The 15,530-nt window shown below is 36.1% G+C and overlaps 1 protein-coding gene across 4 annotated transcripts in view; it reads right to left on the reverse strand.

Moving 5' to 3' along the window:
* Positions 1-6,110: 6,110 nt before the first annotated feature.
* SH3BGRL (SH3 domain binding glutamate-rich protein like) overlaps positions 6,111-15,530 on the reverse strand; it is a 102,815-nt gene continuing 93,395 nt past the window's right edge. For 3 of the 4 annotated variants that reach the window (XM_011970787.1, XM_011970785.1, XM_011970786.1), the window contains 3 exons: positions 14,260-14,445; positions 12,998-13,078; positions 6,111-7,456 (listed from right to left, as the gene is read on the reverse strand). In XM_011970787.1, coding sequence (XP_011826177.1) covers positions 7,424-7,456; positions 12,998-13,078; positions 14,260-14,445 — 300 coding nt within the window. In that variant the 3' untranslated portion in view covers positions 6,111-7,423. The remainder of the gene's footprint in view (positions 7,457-12,997; positions 13,079-14,259; positions 14,446-15,530) is intronic. The other variant, XM_011970788.1, reaches the window with a different exon arrangement.

The raw sequence follows: 15,530 nt of genomic DNA on the forward strand, positions 1-15,530 counted from the left end.
GAAAAACCCACAGTCAACATCATGCTGAATGAGCAAAAGCTGGAAGCATTCCCTTGGAGAACTGGCACAATGCAAGGATACCCACTCTCACCACTCCTGCTTTACACACTACTGAAAGTTGTAGCCAGAGCAATTAGGCAAGTGAAAGAAATAAAAGGCACCCAAATAGAAAAAGAGTAAGTCACACTATCTCTCTTTGCAGATGATTTGATTCCATCACTAGAAAATGCTGAAAACTCTGCCACAAGGCTCCTAGAACTGAAAAATGACTTCAGTTGAGTTTCAGGATACAAAATTAAAGTACAAAAATTAATAGCACTTCTACATGACAATAACATTCACGATGAGAACCAGATCAATAATGCAATCCCATTTGCAATAGCCACAAAAGAATAAAATATCTAGGAATACATCCAAACAAGAACATGAAGGATCTCTACATTGAGAATTACAAAACAATGCTGAAAGAAACAATTGGAAAACACAAACAATTGGAAAAATATTCCATGGTCATGTGTGGGAAGAATTAATATCATTTAAATGGCCATACTGCCCAAAGCTATCCATATATTCAATGCTATTCCTATCAAACTACCAATGCCATTTTCCACAGAAGTATAGAAAGCAATTTCAAAATTCACATAGAACCAAAAAAGAGCCTGAATAGTCAAAGCAGTCCTAAGCAAAAAGAGCAAAGCCGTAAGCATCACACTTACCAACTTGAAACTACACTACAAGGCTAATGTAACCAAAGCAGCATAATACTGTTACAAAAACACATCCAAGGACCAATGGAACAGGAGAGGGAACCAAGATACACAGCTGTACACTTAAAACCATCTGATATTTGACAAAGGTGACAATGGCAAGTAATGGGGAAAGGACTTCCTATACAATAAATTGTGCTTTGATAACTGGATAACTATATACAGAAGATTAAAATTGGACCCCTTTCTTTAATCATATACAAAAATCAACTCAAAGTGGATTAAAGATTTAAGCATAAGACCTCAACCTATAAAAACCCTAAATGAATACCCAGGAAATACTTTTCTCAACATAGGCCTTGGCAAAGATTTTACGACTAAGTCCCAAAAAGCAATTGTAACTAAAACAAAAATTGACAAAACTAAAGAGCTTCTGCACAGCAAAAGAAACTATCAACAATGTAAACAGACTACATACAAAATGGGAGAAAATATTTGTAACTATGCATCTGACAAAGGTGTAATATCCAGAATCTATAAGGAACTGAAACAAATCAAGAAGCAAAAACCAAATAGCCCCATTTAAAAAATGGTCAAAGGACATGAGCAGACACTTCCCAAAAGAAGACTATTTAAAGCAGCTATTAAATATATGAAAACATTCACAACACCACTAATCATCAAAGATCTGCAAATCAAAACCACAGTGAGATACCATCTCACACCAGTTAATATGGCTATTATTAAAAAGTCAAAAAATAACAGATGCTGCCTAGGCTTGTGGTGAAAAGGAAATGCCTATACATTATTGGTGGGAATGTGAATTAGTTCAGCCACTGTGGAAAGCCATTTTGAGATTTCTTAAACAACTTGAAACAGAACTAGTATTCAAACCAGCAATTGCATTACTGGATATACATCTAAAAGAAAATATATCATTCTACAAAAAAGACACATGCACTCACATGTTCATTGCAGCATTATTAACAATAGCAAAGAAAGGAAATCAACCTAGATGCCCTTCAACAGTGGCCTGGATTTAAGAAAATGTGGTACATATAGACCCTGGAATACTACACAGTCATAAAAATAATTAAATCATGTCATTTGCAGAAACATGCATGCAGCTTGAGGACATCATCCTAAGTGACCTAACACAGGAACAGAAAACCAAATATCACATGTTCTCACTCATAAGTGGGAGCTAAACACGGAGTATACAAGGACACAAAGTTGAGAACAACAGACACTGAGGACTAGTAGGAGAGGATAGTGGAAGTGGGTTGATAGTTAAAAAACTAATTATTGTGTACTATACTCTCTCCCTGAGTGACGGAATAATTCCTTCAGCAAACCCAGTTAACATGCATTTTACCCATGTAACAAATGGGTAAAGCACATGTAGCTCCTGAACCTACTTTAAAAGTAAAAAAAAAAAAAAAAAAGAAAAAGAAAAAGCTTTTAGGTAAAACCAACTTAATACATGTGGAACACATATATGTCAAACTAATATTTCACTTAACAGCAAAAGATTGACATGAGTAAATAAATAAATTGGGAACAAGACAAGGATTTATGCTCTAGAAACTTACTTTCAACATTGTAATCGAGGTTCTAATCAGGCCAATGAGGCAAGAAATACAACGTATCCAGATCAGAAAGGAAGTAAAAGTTTCTTCCTTTGCAGATGACAGGACTTTGTATTAATGTATAAAATATCTTAAAGAATCCACAAGAAAACCTATGAGAAGTAATAAACCAATTCAACAATGTTGCAAGTTACAAAATGAAAATACAAACATCATACGTAAATACAGTGATCACGTGCGTTTATGTACACTGGATAGATATGAAGAAACCTAAATTAATATTAATAAAACAATTCTACTTATAATAGCAGCAAAAAGAATAAAATGTTTAGAAATAAATTTAACAAAAAAAGGTGAAGTATAAACTCTGCAAACTAAAAACCATTGCTGAAAGCAACATAAAAAGATGCAATTAAATGGAAAGGCATCCGTGCTTATGAATTAAAAGAGTTAATATTTTAAAGAAGACACTGCTTCCTATGTTCAACTAAAGATTCAACAGAATCTCTATCAAAATCCCAGCTGGGTTTTTTGCAGATATTGACGTGCTGATCCTATGAGTCATACAGAAATGCAAGGGATGCCAAAGAAAAAAAAAGAATTTAAAAAGAAAGAACGAAATTGGAGGACTCACACTTCCAAGTTTCAAAATGCACTACACAGCTACAGAAATCAAAACTGTGTGGAACTGGCAAAAGTACACATATAGTACACTGACGTACAGACCATAGAAAGAGAACCGAATGCCCCGAAATATACCTTTACACGCAGCATTATTTACAATAGACAAGTTATGGAATCAACGTAAGTGTCCTTTGCAGAAGGAAAGAATTATTTATAATTCTTTATAAAGATATATGTTCTTTATAAAAACATATATAAAGGAACATATATTCTTATGTTCTTTATATGTTCTTTATATATGTTCTTATGTTCTTTATATGTGTTCCTTTATATATGTTTCTTTATATGTGTTTCTTATATAACGTTTCCACTATATATGTGCGTGTATATTTTATATATATTACAAATACAACATGGTCTCACTTATATGTGGAATCTAAAACAATATTGGTTAGCAGAGGCTGGGTGGGGTGGAATAGGGTGATGTTGATCAAACAGTAAAAAGCTGCATCTGAACAGTAGGAATAAAGTAAAGTTACGGATATATTAATTAGTTTGATTAGATCATTTCACACTGTGCATATATACACATATATAATATATATTATACATAATGGCATCACACTATTTGTAGTTGCAATTATAATTTGTTAAAATCATTAAAGTATCAAATATATAACTACATATTTACGATTATCTTATTTTTGACAAAGCTGTCAGGAAAATTTAATGGCGAAAGTGTGGTCATTTCAGCAAATGGTGCTTGGACAACTGAATGAACTTAAATCCCTATCCCATATCATATACAAAAAGTAACTCAAAATAGATCACAGACATAAGTGCACAAGGTAAAACTATTAAATGAAAACAGAGAAGTAAATCTTTATGATCTTGGATGAGGCAATGTTTCCTTAGCAAAAACAAGACAGTAAAAGTAAAATATAAGCAACAACAACAAAAAAGATGAATTTGTCAAAATTTTAAACTTACATACTTCAAAGCATACCCTCAAGAAAATAAGACAACCCATAAAATGGTAAAACATTTTCAAACCATATATATAATAACAGACTTGTAATCAGAATATATAAGGAACTGTTAAAATTGAACAATAAAAATACAAATAACCCAACTTAAAGATGGACACAGGATCTGAAAAGACATTTCTCCAAAGAAGATACACAAATGGCCATAATCACATAAAGAGATGCTCAACATATTTAGCCATCAGAGAAATGTAAGTCACAACTGCAATGAGAAACCACTTTATAGCCATTAGAATAACTGTAATCAAAAGGATAAATAACAACAAGCATTGGCTAGAAATTGGGGAAATCAGAACAATACTCATACACTGTTGGTGGGAATGTAAAATAGTGAAGCCAACTTGGAAAAGTCTCACGTTCCTCAAATTGTTAAATACAGAACAATCATGTAACTCTTCTACATATATATCCAAAAGACACAAAAACAGGTGTTCAAACAAATTTGTACACCGATGTTCATAGCAGCATTATGCATAATATCCAAAAAGTGAAAACGACTCAAATATCCATCAACTGATTAATGGGAAAACGCAATGTGCTTTTATCCATACAGTGGAATGTTATTCAATAAAACGTGAAGTACTAATGCATGCTACAACATGGATGAAGCTCAAAAATGTGGTAACTAGAAGACACAAACCACAAAAGACCACATATTGTATGATTTTAGTTATATAAAATGTCTAGAATAGGTAAATCCACAGAGACGGAAAGTAAGTTGGTGTTTGTATAGTGCAGAGGGAGTGGGGCATGGGGAGTGACTGCTATTGGGTAGAGTTTACTTGTTGGGTGATGAAGCATTCTAAACTTAAATTGTAGTGATGGCTGCACAATTCTGTGAATATACTAAAAGCCACTGCCTTATACACTTTAAATGAGCAAACTTTACAGTATGTGAATTGTATTTTAATAAAGATGTTAAAAGGACAATCATGTGAAAATAGGAATTATGGTAACATTATAGTACTGTTGACAAAGGATTTCAAAATTTTGTTTGCTAAATAAAGGAAGGTGATAATAGATACAGGAGAAGAATGACGGATGGGAGCAGAAGACTAGAAGGTTCAAATTAATCAAATGTGAGTTTCTTAATCAATTTTGTTGGAATTCTTCAAAAGAAAGAAATACGTATTTTACAGTAAAAGATTAGACCAATGTCAACCTTTCAATATTTTTCAGCATCCATACCTGGGTAATAAAATCCACGTGAATTCTCATTTTTCCTTTTGCTGAATGAATGGAATATGTGCAATGAAATCTGACTTCACCAAAATTTTCTGTAAACTTTCCCAAGCAAGTAATTAACAACTTCTGTTTTAAAATTCTGTTTACCCCTACACTCAGATTCCCAAAGAAATGTTGACATTTAACAATGCAATCAACATCCAATTTGCATTGTTTGGTCAAAATGAAAATCTTCCCGGGGGTCAAATATTCCCAAGAACAAACCAGCTCAATAATTGAACATAACAAATAAGCAAGTCTGATTTACAAACAGAAACAATCTGAAGGAAATATAACAAGTAGCAAAGATTATATTTTCCAGCCAAATATTTTGAAAGATTTTTTAAAATAAAATTCACCTTAATATTCAGAATTTCACTTGCATTTTTGTATCTACTAAACATATTTCTCAGCTGACAAAATAAAATATTTCAATTTAGGAACACTCAATTCAGCCTTTTACTTTACATATACTATGTTAATTTTAAGTTATATAAACATGGCAAAAAAATACATCTATTTTTAAAGAATGCCTGTTTTGCCAGCGTTGACTTATTTGACATTAAAATAAAAGTTAAAATGACCACATAAAATATTGCAAGTATCATCAGCGACATTTAATAAAGCTTAGGAGAAAATATTGACTAATTTTTTTTTTTTTTTTGCGTTTTCTGGAGTGTATTACAAAGCACCCTGTTTTCTCTAGAGTTCTTTATACCATATTTTTGTAAACCCAATGAAATTGTTCATTTGATCCCACGTGTATTGTGAGAGTCCTAAAAAAATATAGAAAACGAAAAACTGGAATTGAATTCAAATAGTTTTCTTTCTATTATTTTCTCTTTTTGCATTCCCAACCCTCTAAAAAAAGATATTACTCATCTAAAATTACTATTATATAAACTCCAAGAACACATAAGTTATGTTTCTAAAAGTACTGAGTTTATTTTAAAGCATAGCATCAAGTTTGAATCTCATGAAACAAAGCCATCTCTTCATTATGTGTTGATTTTGGCAAAAAGTACAGACCAGCATACAATAGATATATATGATAACGTAGTTTAAAGTAAGAGGTGTTTGCTTTTGGTAATAAAGTAGTATGAAACTTACTATATAAATCTGTGCAGTTATTTAGGCCATATTTCTTGTCTTTTTAGAAGTCTTCAGACTTAATATTTTAAAAGTTGCCCTTTTTATTTGATACTTCTACTTTTTGCTGGAATAGAGGCACAGAAAATATTCTCACTGCTGAGACTAATACACTCATACAACACATGGCTAAACTGAAATTAAAAGGTAAGATATCTTAGGAATAGTAGCATTTACGAATGTGAGTTGTTTTAAACGGGCAGCACTACTAAGATTTGTTTTAGCAAAAACTCAAGGGAAACCAATCTTGGAAAATGATCGCCAACCTGTTTTATAAGAGTTATTTAAAAGTCTAATCTCTTTGCTAGAGAATGCCGTTTTAAGCTTACTTGGCATCCCACTTTCATGATATACATACGCATATTTCACTGAGGGAAGGAACTTGGATATATCATTCCATCATAGCTGTGTAGTTAAACAAGGAAATTGTCCACTGAATGAATCTATTGCTTTTGTGTGTGTAGAAAGATATCTATTCTGATCACTGAAATGTGCAATGAAAGGCTACATTTAGAAGCTCGGAAAATCTGTGGTTCAATACATAGAAGTTTCATCTACAAAAGAATGGGAATGTTATAATTACCATAGGAAATTACAATGTTTAACGTATCATAAACATTACCTGCAAGTACTTTTTAATCACAATAATATAGCATCAAAAAGGTACATATTCTTGTTCACCAAAATTAATGAGGCAACTTAGGAATGAAAGATAGGTTATTTCTCTTTCTCCTTTTTAATGTAGAGATGCAGATACACTTAAGTTGCCATAATAATGGCAAAAAAGGAGGGAAGGGTGTTTCTTTGTAAAATCAATGGTGTACACAGGATGCCTTGGCAGGTAGCAACACTATTTCTATGACATCTACTTACTAATATAATTTTGTGTTAATATACCATTCTCCTCACCATAATGTTCAAATTTTAATTTCATATTCGTTTTGAATGTTTGCATGTGAAAACACCAACTAATCTATTATTTCAACATTAAGCCTATTTCTTTTGAAGCAAAGCTGATTCTGCTATTTTAAAAAAGCAATGGAGACTCATTTTTTCAGGACGTTTAAAGCACAGTGCTTAAGGTTCATGCTTGCTGCTTTGCTTGCACTTCTGCTTCCTGAAATGAAAAACAAACAAAAAAAGATAAGTTTAAACATCACAAAGCAGACATGCATGTGTATTTTAGTTAGACTACATTAGTTCCAACTACTAAGAATATACAAAAGCCCCCAGAAGAGATTTCTTAAAAAATTTTAGTAGAAAAACTATATAATACAAACAGATTTCTAGAAACAGATATACTAAAAGACTACCTAATCATTCCTAATGATTTGGAATACTTCCATGAAAGCAAGTGATATACAGTTATAATTGATATTTTACTTAAAATAGTCAGCTAGTTTCCTTTTTGTGTGATTTTTCATGAAAATTGAGTATATAAAAACATGGTCACTTAAGTTTAAAATTAGTTGAGTTTTGGTTAATTAAGGTTTAAATTACTTAGAAAATGTGCTATCCATTAAAATATTGTAGTTTTCATGTTTTATGATGGTATACACACCAAAAACTCAGGTTGTCTTCCTTCTCCTCTGGATAGTGAGGTACTCACCTCTAGCACAGGAACTCTGACCTACATGTGTGCTCTGGTGCTCAACATAATACTTGACATAAAATAAACTTCAAGGAAAGTTTGTTGAACTAAAGATGAGTGGCAAGATTGACTCCGGAAAAGGAAACATCAGACTTTTTTTTTTTTTTTTTTTGAGACGGTCTCGCTCTGTCGCCCAGGCTGGAGTGCAGTGACCGGATCTCGGCTCACTGCAAGCTCCGCCTCCCGGGTTTACGCCATTCTCTTGCCTCAGCCTCCCAAGTAGCTGGGACTACAGGCTCCCGCCACCTCACCCGGATCGTTTTTTGTATTTTTTAGTAGAGACGGGGTTTCGCCGGGTTAGCCAGGATGGTCTCGATCTCCTGACCTCGTGATCCGCCCGTCTCGGCCTCCCAAAGTGCTGGGATTACAGGCTTGAGTCACCGCGCCCGGCCAGGATCTTTTGTATTTCAGTGGTGTCAGTAATATTTCCTGTTTCATTTCTTAGTGAAGTTATTTGAATTTTCTTTATTCTTTTCTTGGTTAATCTTGCTAATGGTCTATCAATTTTATTTATCTTTTCAAAGAACCAGTTTTTTGTTTCATTTATCTTTTGTATTATTTTTGTTTCAATTTAATTTAGTTCTGTTCTGATCTTGGTTATTTCTTTCTTCTGCTGGGTTTGGGTTTGGTTTGTTCATGTTTTTCTAGTTCTTTGAAGTGTGACCTTAGATTGTTTGGGCTCTTTCAGACTTTTTGACATAGGCATTTAGGGCTATAAACTTTCCTCTTAGCACCGCCTTTGCTGTATCCCAGAGATTTTGATAGGTTGCATCATTATTGTCATTCAGTTCGAAGAATTTTTAAATTTCCATCTTGATTTCGTTTTTGACCCAATGCTCATTCAGGAGCAGGTTATTTAATTTCCATCTATTTGCATGGTTTTGAAGGTTCCTTTTGGAGTTGCTTTCCAGCTTTATTCCACTGTGGTCTCAGAAAGTGCTTGATATAATATCAATTTTCTTAAATTTATTGAGGCTAATTTTATGGCCTATCATATGGTCTATGTTGGAGAAAGTTCCATGTGCTGTTGAATAGAATGTGTATTCTGCAGTTGCATAAAATGTTCTGTATATATCTGTTAAGTCCATTTGTTCCAAGGTGTAGTTTAAATCCATTGTTTCTTTGTTGACTTTCTGTGTTGATGACCTGTCTAGTGCTCTCAGTGGGATACTGAATTCCCCCACTATTATTGTGTTGCTGTCTATCTCATTTCTTAAGTCTATTAGTAATTGTTTTATAAATTTGAGAGCTCCAGTGTTAGGGGCATATATGTTTAAGATTGTGATATTTTCCTGTTGGACAAGGTCTTTTACCATTATATAATGTCCCTCTTTGTCTCTTTTAACCACTGTTGCTTTAAGTTTGTTTTGTCTGATATAAGAAGAGTTGCACCTGCTCTCATTTGGTGTCCATTTGCATGAAATGCCTTTTTCCATCCCTTTACTTTATGTGCATCCGTATGTGTTAGATGAGTCTCCTGAAGGCAGTAGATTGTTGGTGAGTTCTTATCCATTCTGCAGTTCTGTATCTTTCAAGTGAAGCATTTAGGCCATTCACATTCAATGTTAACATTGAAATGTGAGGTGCCATCGTATTCATTGTGCTCTTTGTTGCCTGTGTACTCTGGGTTTTTTCATTTTTTTTTTCTTTTGCTTTCAAGCTTTCATTTTTGTTTTATAGGTCCTGTGTGATTTATGCCTTAAAGACGGGTCTGTTTTGATGTGTTTCCAGGATTCCTTTCAAGATTTAGAGCCCCTATAGTGGTGGCTTGGTAATGGCAAATTCTCTCAGCATTTGTTTGTCTAAAAAGAGTTGAATCTTTCCTTCATATATGATGCTTAGTTTCACTGGATACAAAATTGTTGACTGAAAATCATTTTGTTTAAGGAGGCTGAAGATAGGGCCCTAATCCCTTCTAGCTTGTAGGGTTTCTGCTGAGAAATCTGCAGTTAATCTGATAGGTTTTCCTTTATAGGTTACCTAGTGCTTCTGTCTCACAGTTCTTAAGATTCTTTCCTTTGTCTTAACCTTAGATAACCTGATGACAATGTGCCTAAGGCGAAGATCTTTTTGCAATGGATTTCCCAGGTGTTCTTTGTGCTTCTTATATTTGGATGTATATGTCTCTAGCTAGGCCAGGGAAGTTTTCCTTGATTATTCCCCCAAATATGATTCCAAGATTTTAGGATTCTCTTCTTCCTCAGGAATTCCAATTATTCTTAGGTTTGGTCGTTTAACATAATCTCAGACTTCTTGGAGGCTTTGTTCATATTTTCTTATTCTCTTTCCTTTGTCTTTGTTGGATTGGGTTAATTCAAAGACCTTGTCTTACAGCTCTGAATTTCTTCTACTTGTTCAATTCTATTGCTGAGACTTCCCAAAGAATTTCGTGTTTCTAGAAGTGTGTCCAAAGTTTCCTGAATTTTTGATTTTTTTTTCTTTAAACTGTCTATTTCATTGAATATTTCTCCCTTTACTTCTTGTATCATTTTTTTGGATTTCCCTGCATTGGGCTTTGCCTTTCTCTGTTCCCTCCTTGATTAGCTTAATAACTAACCCCCTGAATTGTTTTTCAGGTAAATCAGGGATTTCTTCTTGGTTTGGATCACTGCTGGTGAACTAGTGTGATTTTCTGCAGATGTTGAAGGGCATTGCTTTGTCATATTATCAGAGTTGGTTTTCTGGTTCCTTCTCACTTGGGTAGACTCTGTCAGAGGGAAGGTCTAAGGCTGAAGGCTGTTGTTCAGATTATTTTGTCCCATGGGGTGTTCCCTTGATGTAGTACTCTCCCCCTTTTCCTATGAATGTGGCTTCCTGTGAGCCACACTGCAGTGATTGTTGTCTCTCTTCTGGGTCTAGCTACCCAGTGAGTCTACCCAGCTCCGGGCTGGTACTGGGGGTTGCCTGCACAGAGTCTTGTGATATGAACCATCTATGGGTCTCTCAGTCATGCATACCAGCGCCTGGTCCGGTGGAGGTGGAGGCGGGTGCAATGGACTCCATGAGGGTCCTTAGTTTTGGTGGTTTAATGTTCTATTTTTATGCTGGTTGGCCAGGAGGTGGTGCTTTCCAGAAACCATTAGCTGTAGTATTGTGGAGAGGGACCAGCAGTGGGCAGGGCCCTAGAACTCCCAAGATTATATGCCCTTTGTCTTCCACTACCAGGGTGGAAAGGGAAGGACCATCAGGTGGGGGCAGGGCTGGGCATGTCTGAGCTCAGACTCTCCTCGGGTGGGTCTTGCTGTGGCTGCTGTGAGGGGTGGGGATGAGATTCCCAGGTCACTGGAGTTCTATACCTAGGAGGATTATGGCTTCCTCTGCTGAATCATGCAGATTGTCAGGGAAGTCCTGGAAAGTCAGCAGTCACAGGCCTCATCCAGCTACCAGGCAAACCGAAGGGTTGGTCTCACACCCGCCAAGCCCCCCTCCAACAGCCCTGGGTTTGTTTCCAGGTGGAGGGCAAGAGGGGCTTAAAAATTCCCCCAAGGCTATCCACCTCCCAGCTGTGGGGAAAAAAAAGGGCTTTAGTTCTTCCCTTGCCTGTGAAGTCTGCAAGTGGGATTTGCACCCTCCCCCCAGTTCTGGCCAGGAGGCTTCTTGTCCCGTTCAAATTGTTACAAAATTTGGCTAGAGAATTTCTTCTTTCTGTGGAGTTTTAACGCCTGCTCCTCTGGCCACACTCCCGATGGATCCCTGTGGTGCCAGGCAGAAATGGGCTGCTTGGGGACCCAGCGAGATCCCAGGGCATTCCTATTGCTTCCTCTACCCCTGTATTTTGCTGGGCTCTCTAACTTGACTCAGCTCCAGGTAAAGTTGGAAACTTCTCCCGCGAACAGACCTTCAGTTTCTCCAGTGAGGGTATGTGTTCGGGAGAGGAGGGTCTCCCTTTTCCACTTCCTCAGTTGGGGCACTCACTGTATTTGGGGTGTCTCCTGAGTCCTACAGGAGCAGACCGCTTCCTTGAGAGGGTCTGTGGGTCCTCTCAGGATTACTGGTTTGTTCTTGCAGTCTATCTGGGGCTGAAATTCACAATGCAAGCCTCCAGATGCTGCTCTGTCTGGATTGCAGATGCTGCAATCTAGTCCTCTTACTATCTTATTTAAAGAAAAGTGTCTTCAATCACTTTTCTTATGGCTCAAATTACACAAAGCCTAAAATATAACATTTTATCCATGAGAAAAGAAAGTTCGGCAAGAAAACCATTTCACAATGATATAAACATAGTACTAGTAAATTTTTGTCTAGTGAAAACAGACAGTAACACAGACTTTTGAAATAGGAGAGGGAATTGGAGTTCAAAGAATCTGTCTAACATACAATTAGTTGTTAAGAGAAAAACATAAAATGACACAGCAACATAAAATGATTGAGGCAATTTGTATGAAGAACTACTATACAAGGCAAAGGTATGTTTAAAGTTGATAGTTTGGGGACATCTCATTAGATAGACAATTTTATTGTTGCTTCCTTTATTTGGTCTGTCCTGAAAATGCTGCTACTTAAAAAAATTAATTTGTGTTGGCAGGAAAAAAGCCTCAAATTTGGGGAGCAAGTTAGTGACCAGTTTTGCAATGCAGATGCTCTTAATTAACTTGAATGGATGACTCTATCATTTGCTCTCACACAAAGACAATAAATGCCGCCAAGGAGATTACCATGAACTAAGATGCTTACTGTCGTTGTAGAACCATGCAGGACGGCTGGAATAATGAAGGCTTTAAAATTGCTAAGCACTTATTTGTGAGTAGGTCAATGAGAAATTTGCTCCCGTGGTCAGCTTGACGGGGAAATCACTCTACCTACCTGCTAAACACATAGTTTATGCATTTGGTTATGCACATCTTTCTGCCCTAATAGGAATTAAGTGGATGCAGAGAAGGCACTTTTTGCTGTAAAGGACTGTCTCTGACTTAATTTGAATACTTAACAGAAGTGAAAATCTTACTAACTAAAAAAGCTCAGCAGCAATAACATGATCTATAAAGCAGGAAAAAAAGGGTATCATACCTTTGAACCAGGTGGGGCTGTCAAGCCTAAAAAGGCATACACTGCATTATTTTCTCTGGCTTCAAAGAAGGCATCATAGTCCTTGATGAAAAGAAGGTAAGATGAATTAGCAATATGCAACCAATAAAAGAAACAAAGGAGATTTATTCGACCGACTGCAGTGGTTCACGCCTGTAATCCCAGCACTTTGGGAGGCTGAGGCAGGCGGACCACCTGAGGTCGGGAGTTTGAGAACAGCCTGACCAACATGGAGAAACCCAGTCTCTACTAAAAATACCAAAATTAGCCTGGTGTGGTGGCACACGCCTGTAATCCCAGCTACTCAGGAGGCTGAGGCAGGAGAATCGCTTGAACCTGGGAGGCGGAGGTTGCAGTGAGCCGAGATCACGCCACTGCACTCCAGCCTGGGCAACAAGAGCGAAACTCTGTCTCAAAAAAAAAAAAAAAAAAAAAAAAAACAGAGAGAGAGATTTATTCAGAATGACCTGACTAGTCGACAGAATCATCTGCTTCCTTAGGGACAGGCAGACTACCTTCCATAATACTAGAATTCTGGAAGGAGTAAGGAGAAATAAAGAGGCAAGGCTTCCGGATCTTATTTAATATAAGTTGGAAAGTAGGTATTCTATGGCACAAAAACTGCAGAACGGTTTATTCCACATCACATCAAATTTAAATCTGCCTGCAGCTTCCTCCACTATGCAAAACAGCCACCTATTTCCCAGTAAGAAGATACTTATTTCTGGTCAGACACTGTTGTTTCCATTCACCATATTTCTATTCCATTATTCATTTAGGTTGAGATTTTCTCAGAGCCCACAGTAGACTAGATATTAGCTAGATATGCCAAGGCCAGAAGAACAGTTAATCTTTGCTGTGTTTTGAGAAAGGCAATGAGATGTCCGTGATGCATGACCAGAAGAACAACCAAATAGTAAGAGGTTTCAACCTGGGGAATGCAAGATAATCTTCACATGACTAAATTTGGTTGGGATACCTACTGTCATCTTGTAAGCCACAAAACATTCTCAAAAAGTAACAAATAAACTTGCCTAAATTTGACTGTGATGCATAATCAATAGCAAACATATTTAGAAAATGTAGCCATTGTCTACATCCAGCCTTTGAGAGGATGCAGAGGACAAATGACTGTAAGCAAGCGATATCACTATATATATGCAGGTTTGGAGGCAGAGGTGAAAATAATGGATAGATTTGGGGCAATCTATTTCAATAAACAAGAATTTACATTGTTTTCTTACCCCGCGATACTGGCTTTCATTGAAAATCTGAGGTGGCAGGGGATACCCTGTGGCTGGTCGACTATTTTCAGGTACATTTTCTCTCATCCACTTCCGATTCTCTTCATTGGCTGCAATATCTTTTTCCTCAAATCCTATTTTGTTGGCTTCTAGGAAACCAAGTACATCTTGCTGTTTCTTCTTAATCTAGGACCCAAAGAACAAGAAACCGTATTTTCCAATATTAGACAAAAGTCAAATGTTTGTGAGCTGGCAGAAATGAATTCAGACAGAACAAAGATTGTGGTTTCACAGAAGTTATATGATTTTCCCTCTTTATTACTGTATTGTTAATAATGCCTCACAAGTGTATTGAAGAGCTTTTGGTCCACAGGTCCTTTTATCAAGGACTCTCTCTTTTTTTTCCATTGAAAATTCTCATTATTTAATGATGTACATGCAAAACTAACTGATGCATATCAATACCTAAAAATGCAGTTAACCCCAAATTATGTGTAGTGAAAAGTTATGTTTTCTGATCCTCTACAAGCCTCTCTTAGTTTCAGCCTTTCTAGAAAGTTTTTCCAAATGACACAAGTCTGCTTCCCATCTTAACAAGAATAGTATACGCAATAGAAATGAATCTTTCCTTGACAAACTGCACAAGCTGCAAGAGTCATTCAAGCCTCAATTTTCATTGTTCAAAACAGAAACTGAACAAGAAGATATTAGCCAATCCTACAAACTATAAAGTTTGCAATATATCTGGACCATTCATTAGCCCGTATCATGAGCTGCTAAGGTATCTTTTATGTGTATCATGTATTAGGTTAGTGAAAAAGTAATTGCAGTTTTGGTCATTACCTTCAATGGCAATTACCTTTGCACTAACCTAATATATTCATCTAGATAACCAGGTAGAGATGACACATGTATTCTGTCTCCTTATCACAGCTAGGAGAGAGCTTTGAAAACAGTAAAATTAATACTATTCAGTTAAGTTTCTCTTCTGATATGCATTTCTTTTAGAACCTGAATTCACACATCAATGGTAATTAACCCATATTTAAAACCATAACTTAACATTTCTGAGCTACAGGATCGTAATAAATAAGCAAGTTTCTTCATGGAATCACACTAAAAAGACACATGGAGTGTTGCCATCAAAAAATAAAATAAAATAAAATCTGTCCTGCCAATGAGAATAAAAATGCACAATAAGAAACTCACAGAACAGAGTCCTCAGCAATAATACCACACATCTACAGCCATCTGATCTTTGACAAACCTGA

The sequence above is a fragment of the Mandrillus leucophaeus genome, unplaced genomic scaffold (genome assembly GCF_000951045.1).
Source record: "Mandrillus leucophaeus isolate KB7577 unplaced genomic scaffold, Mleu.le_1.0 Scaffold972, whole genome shotgun sequence".
Lineage (NCBI taxonomy): Eukaryota > Metazoa > Chordata > Mammalia > Primates > Cercopithecidae > Mandrillus > Mandrillus leucophaeus.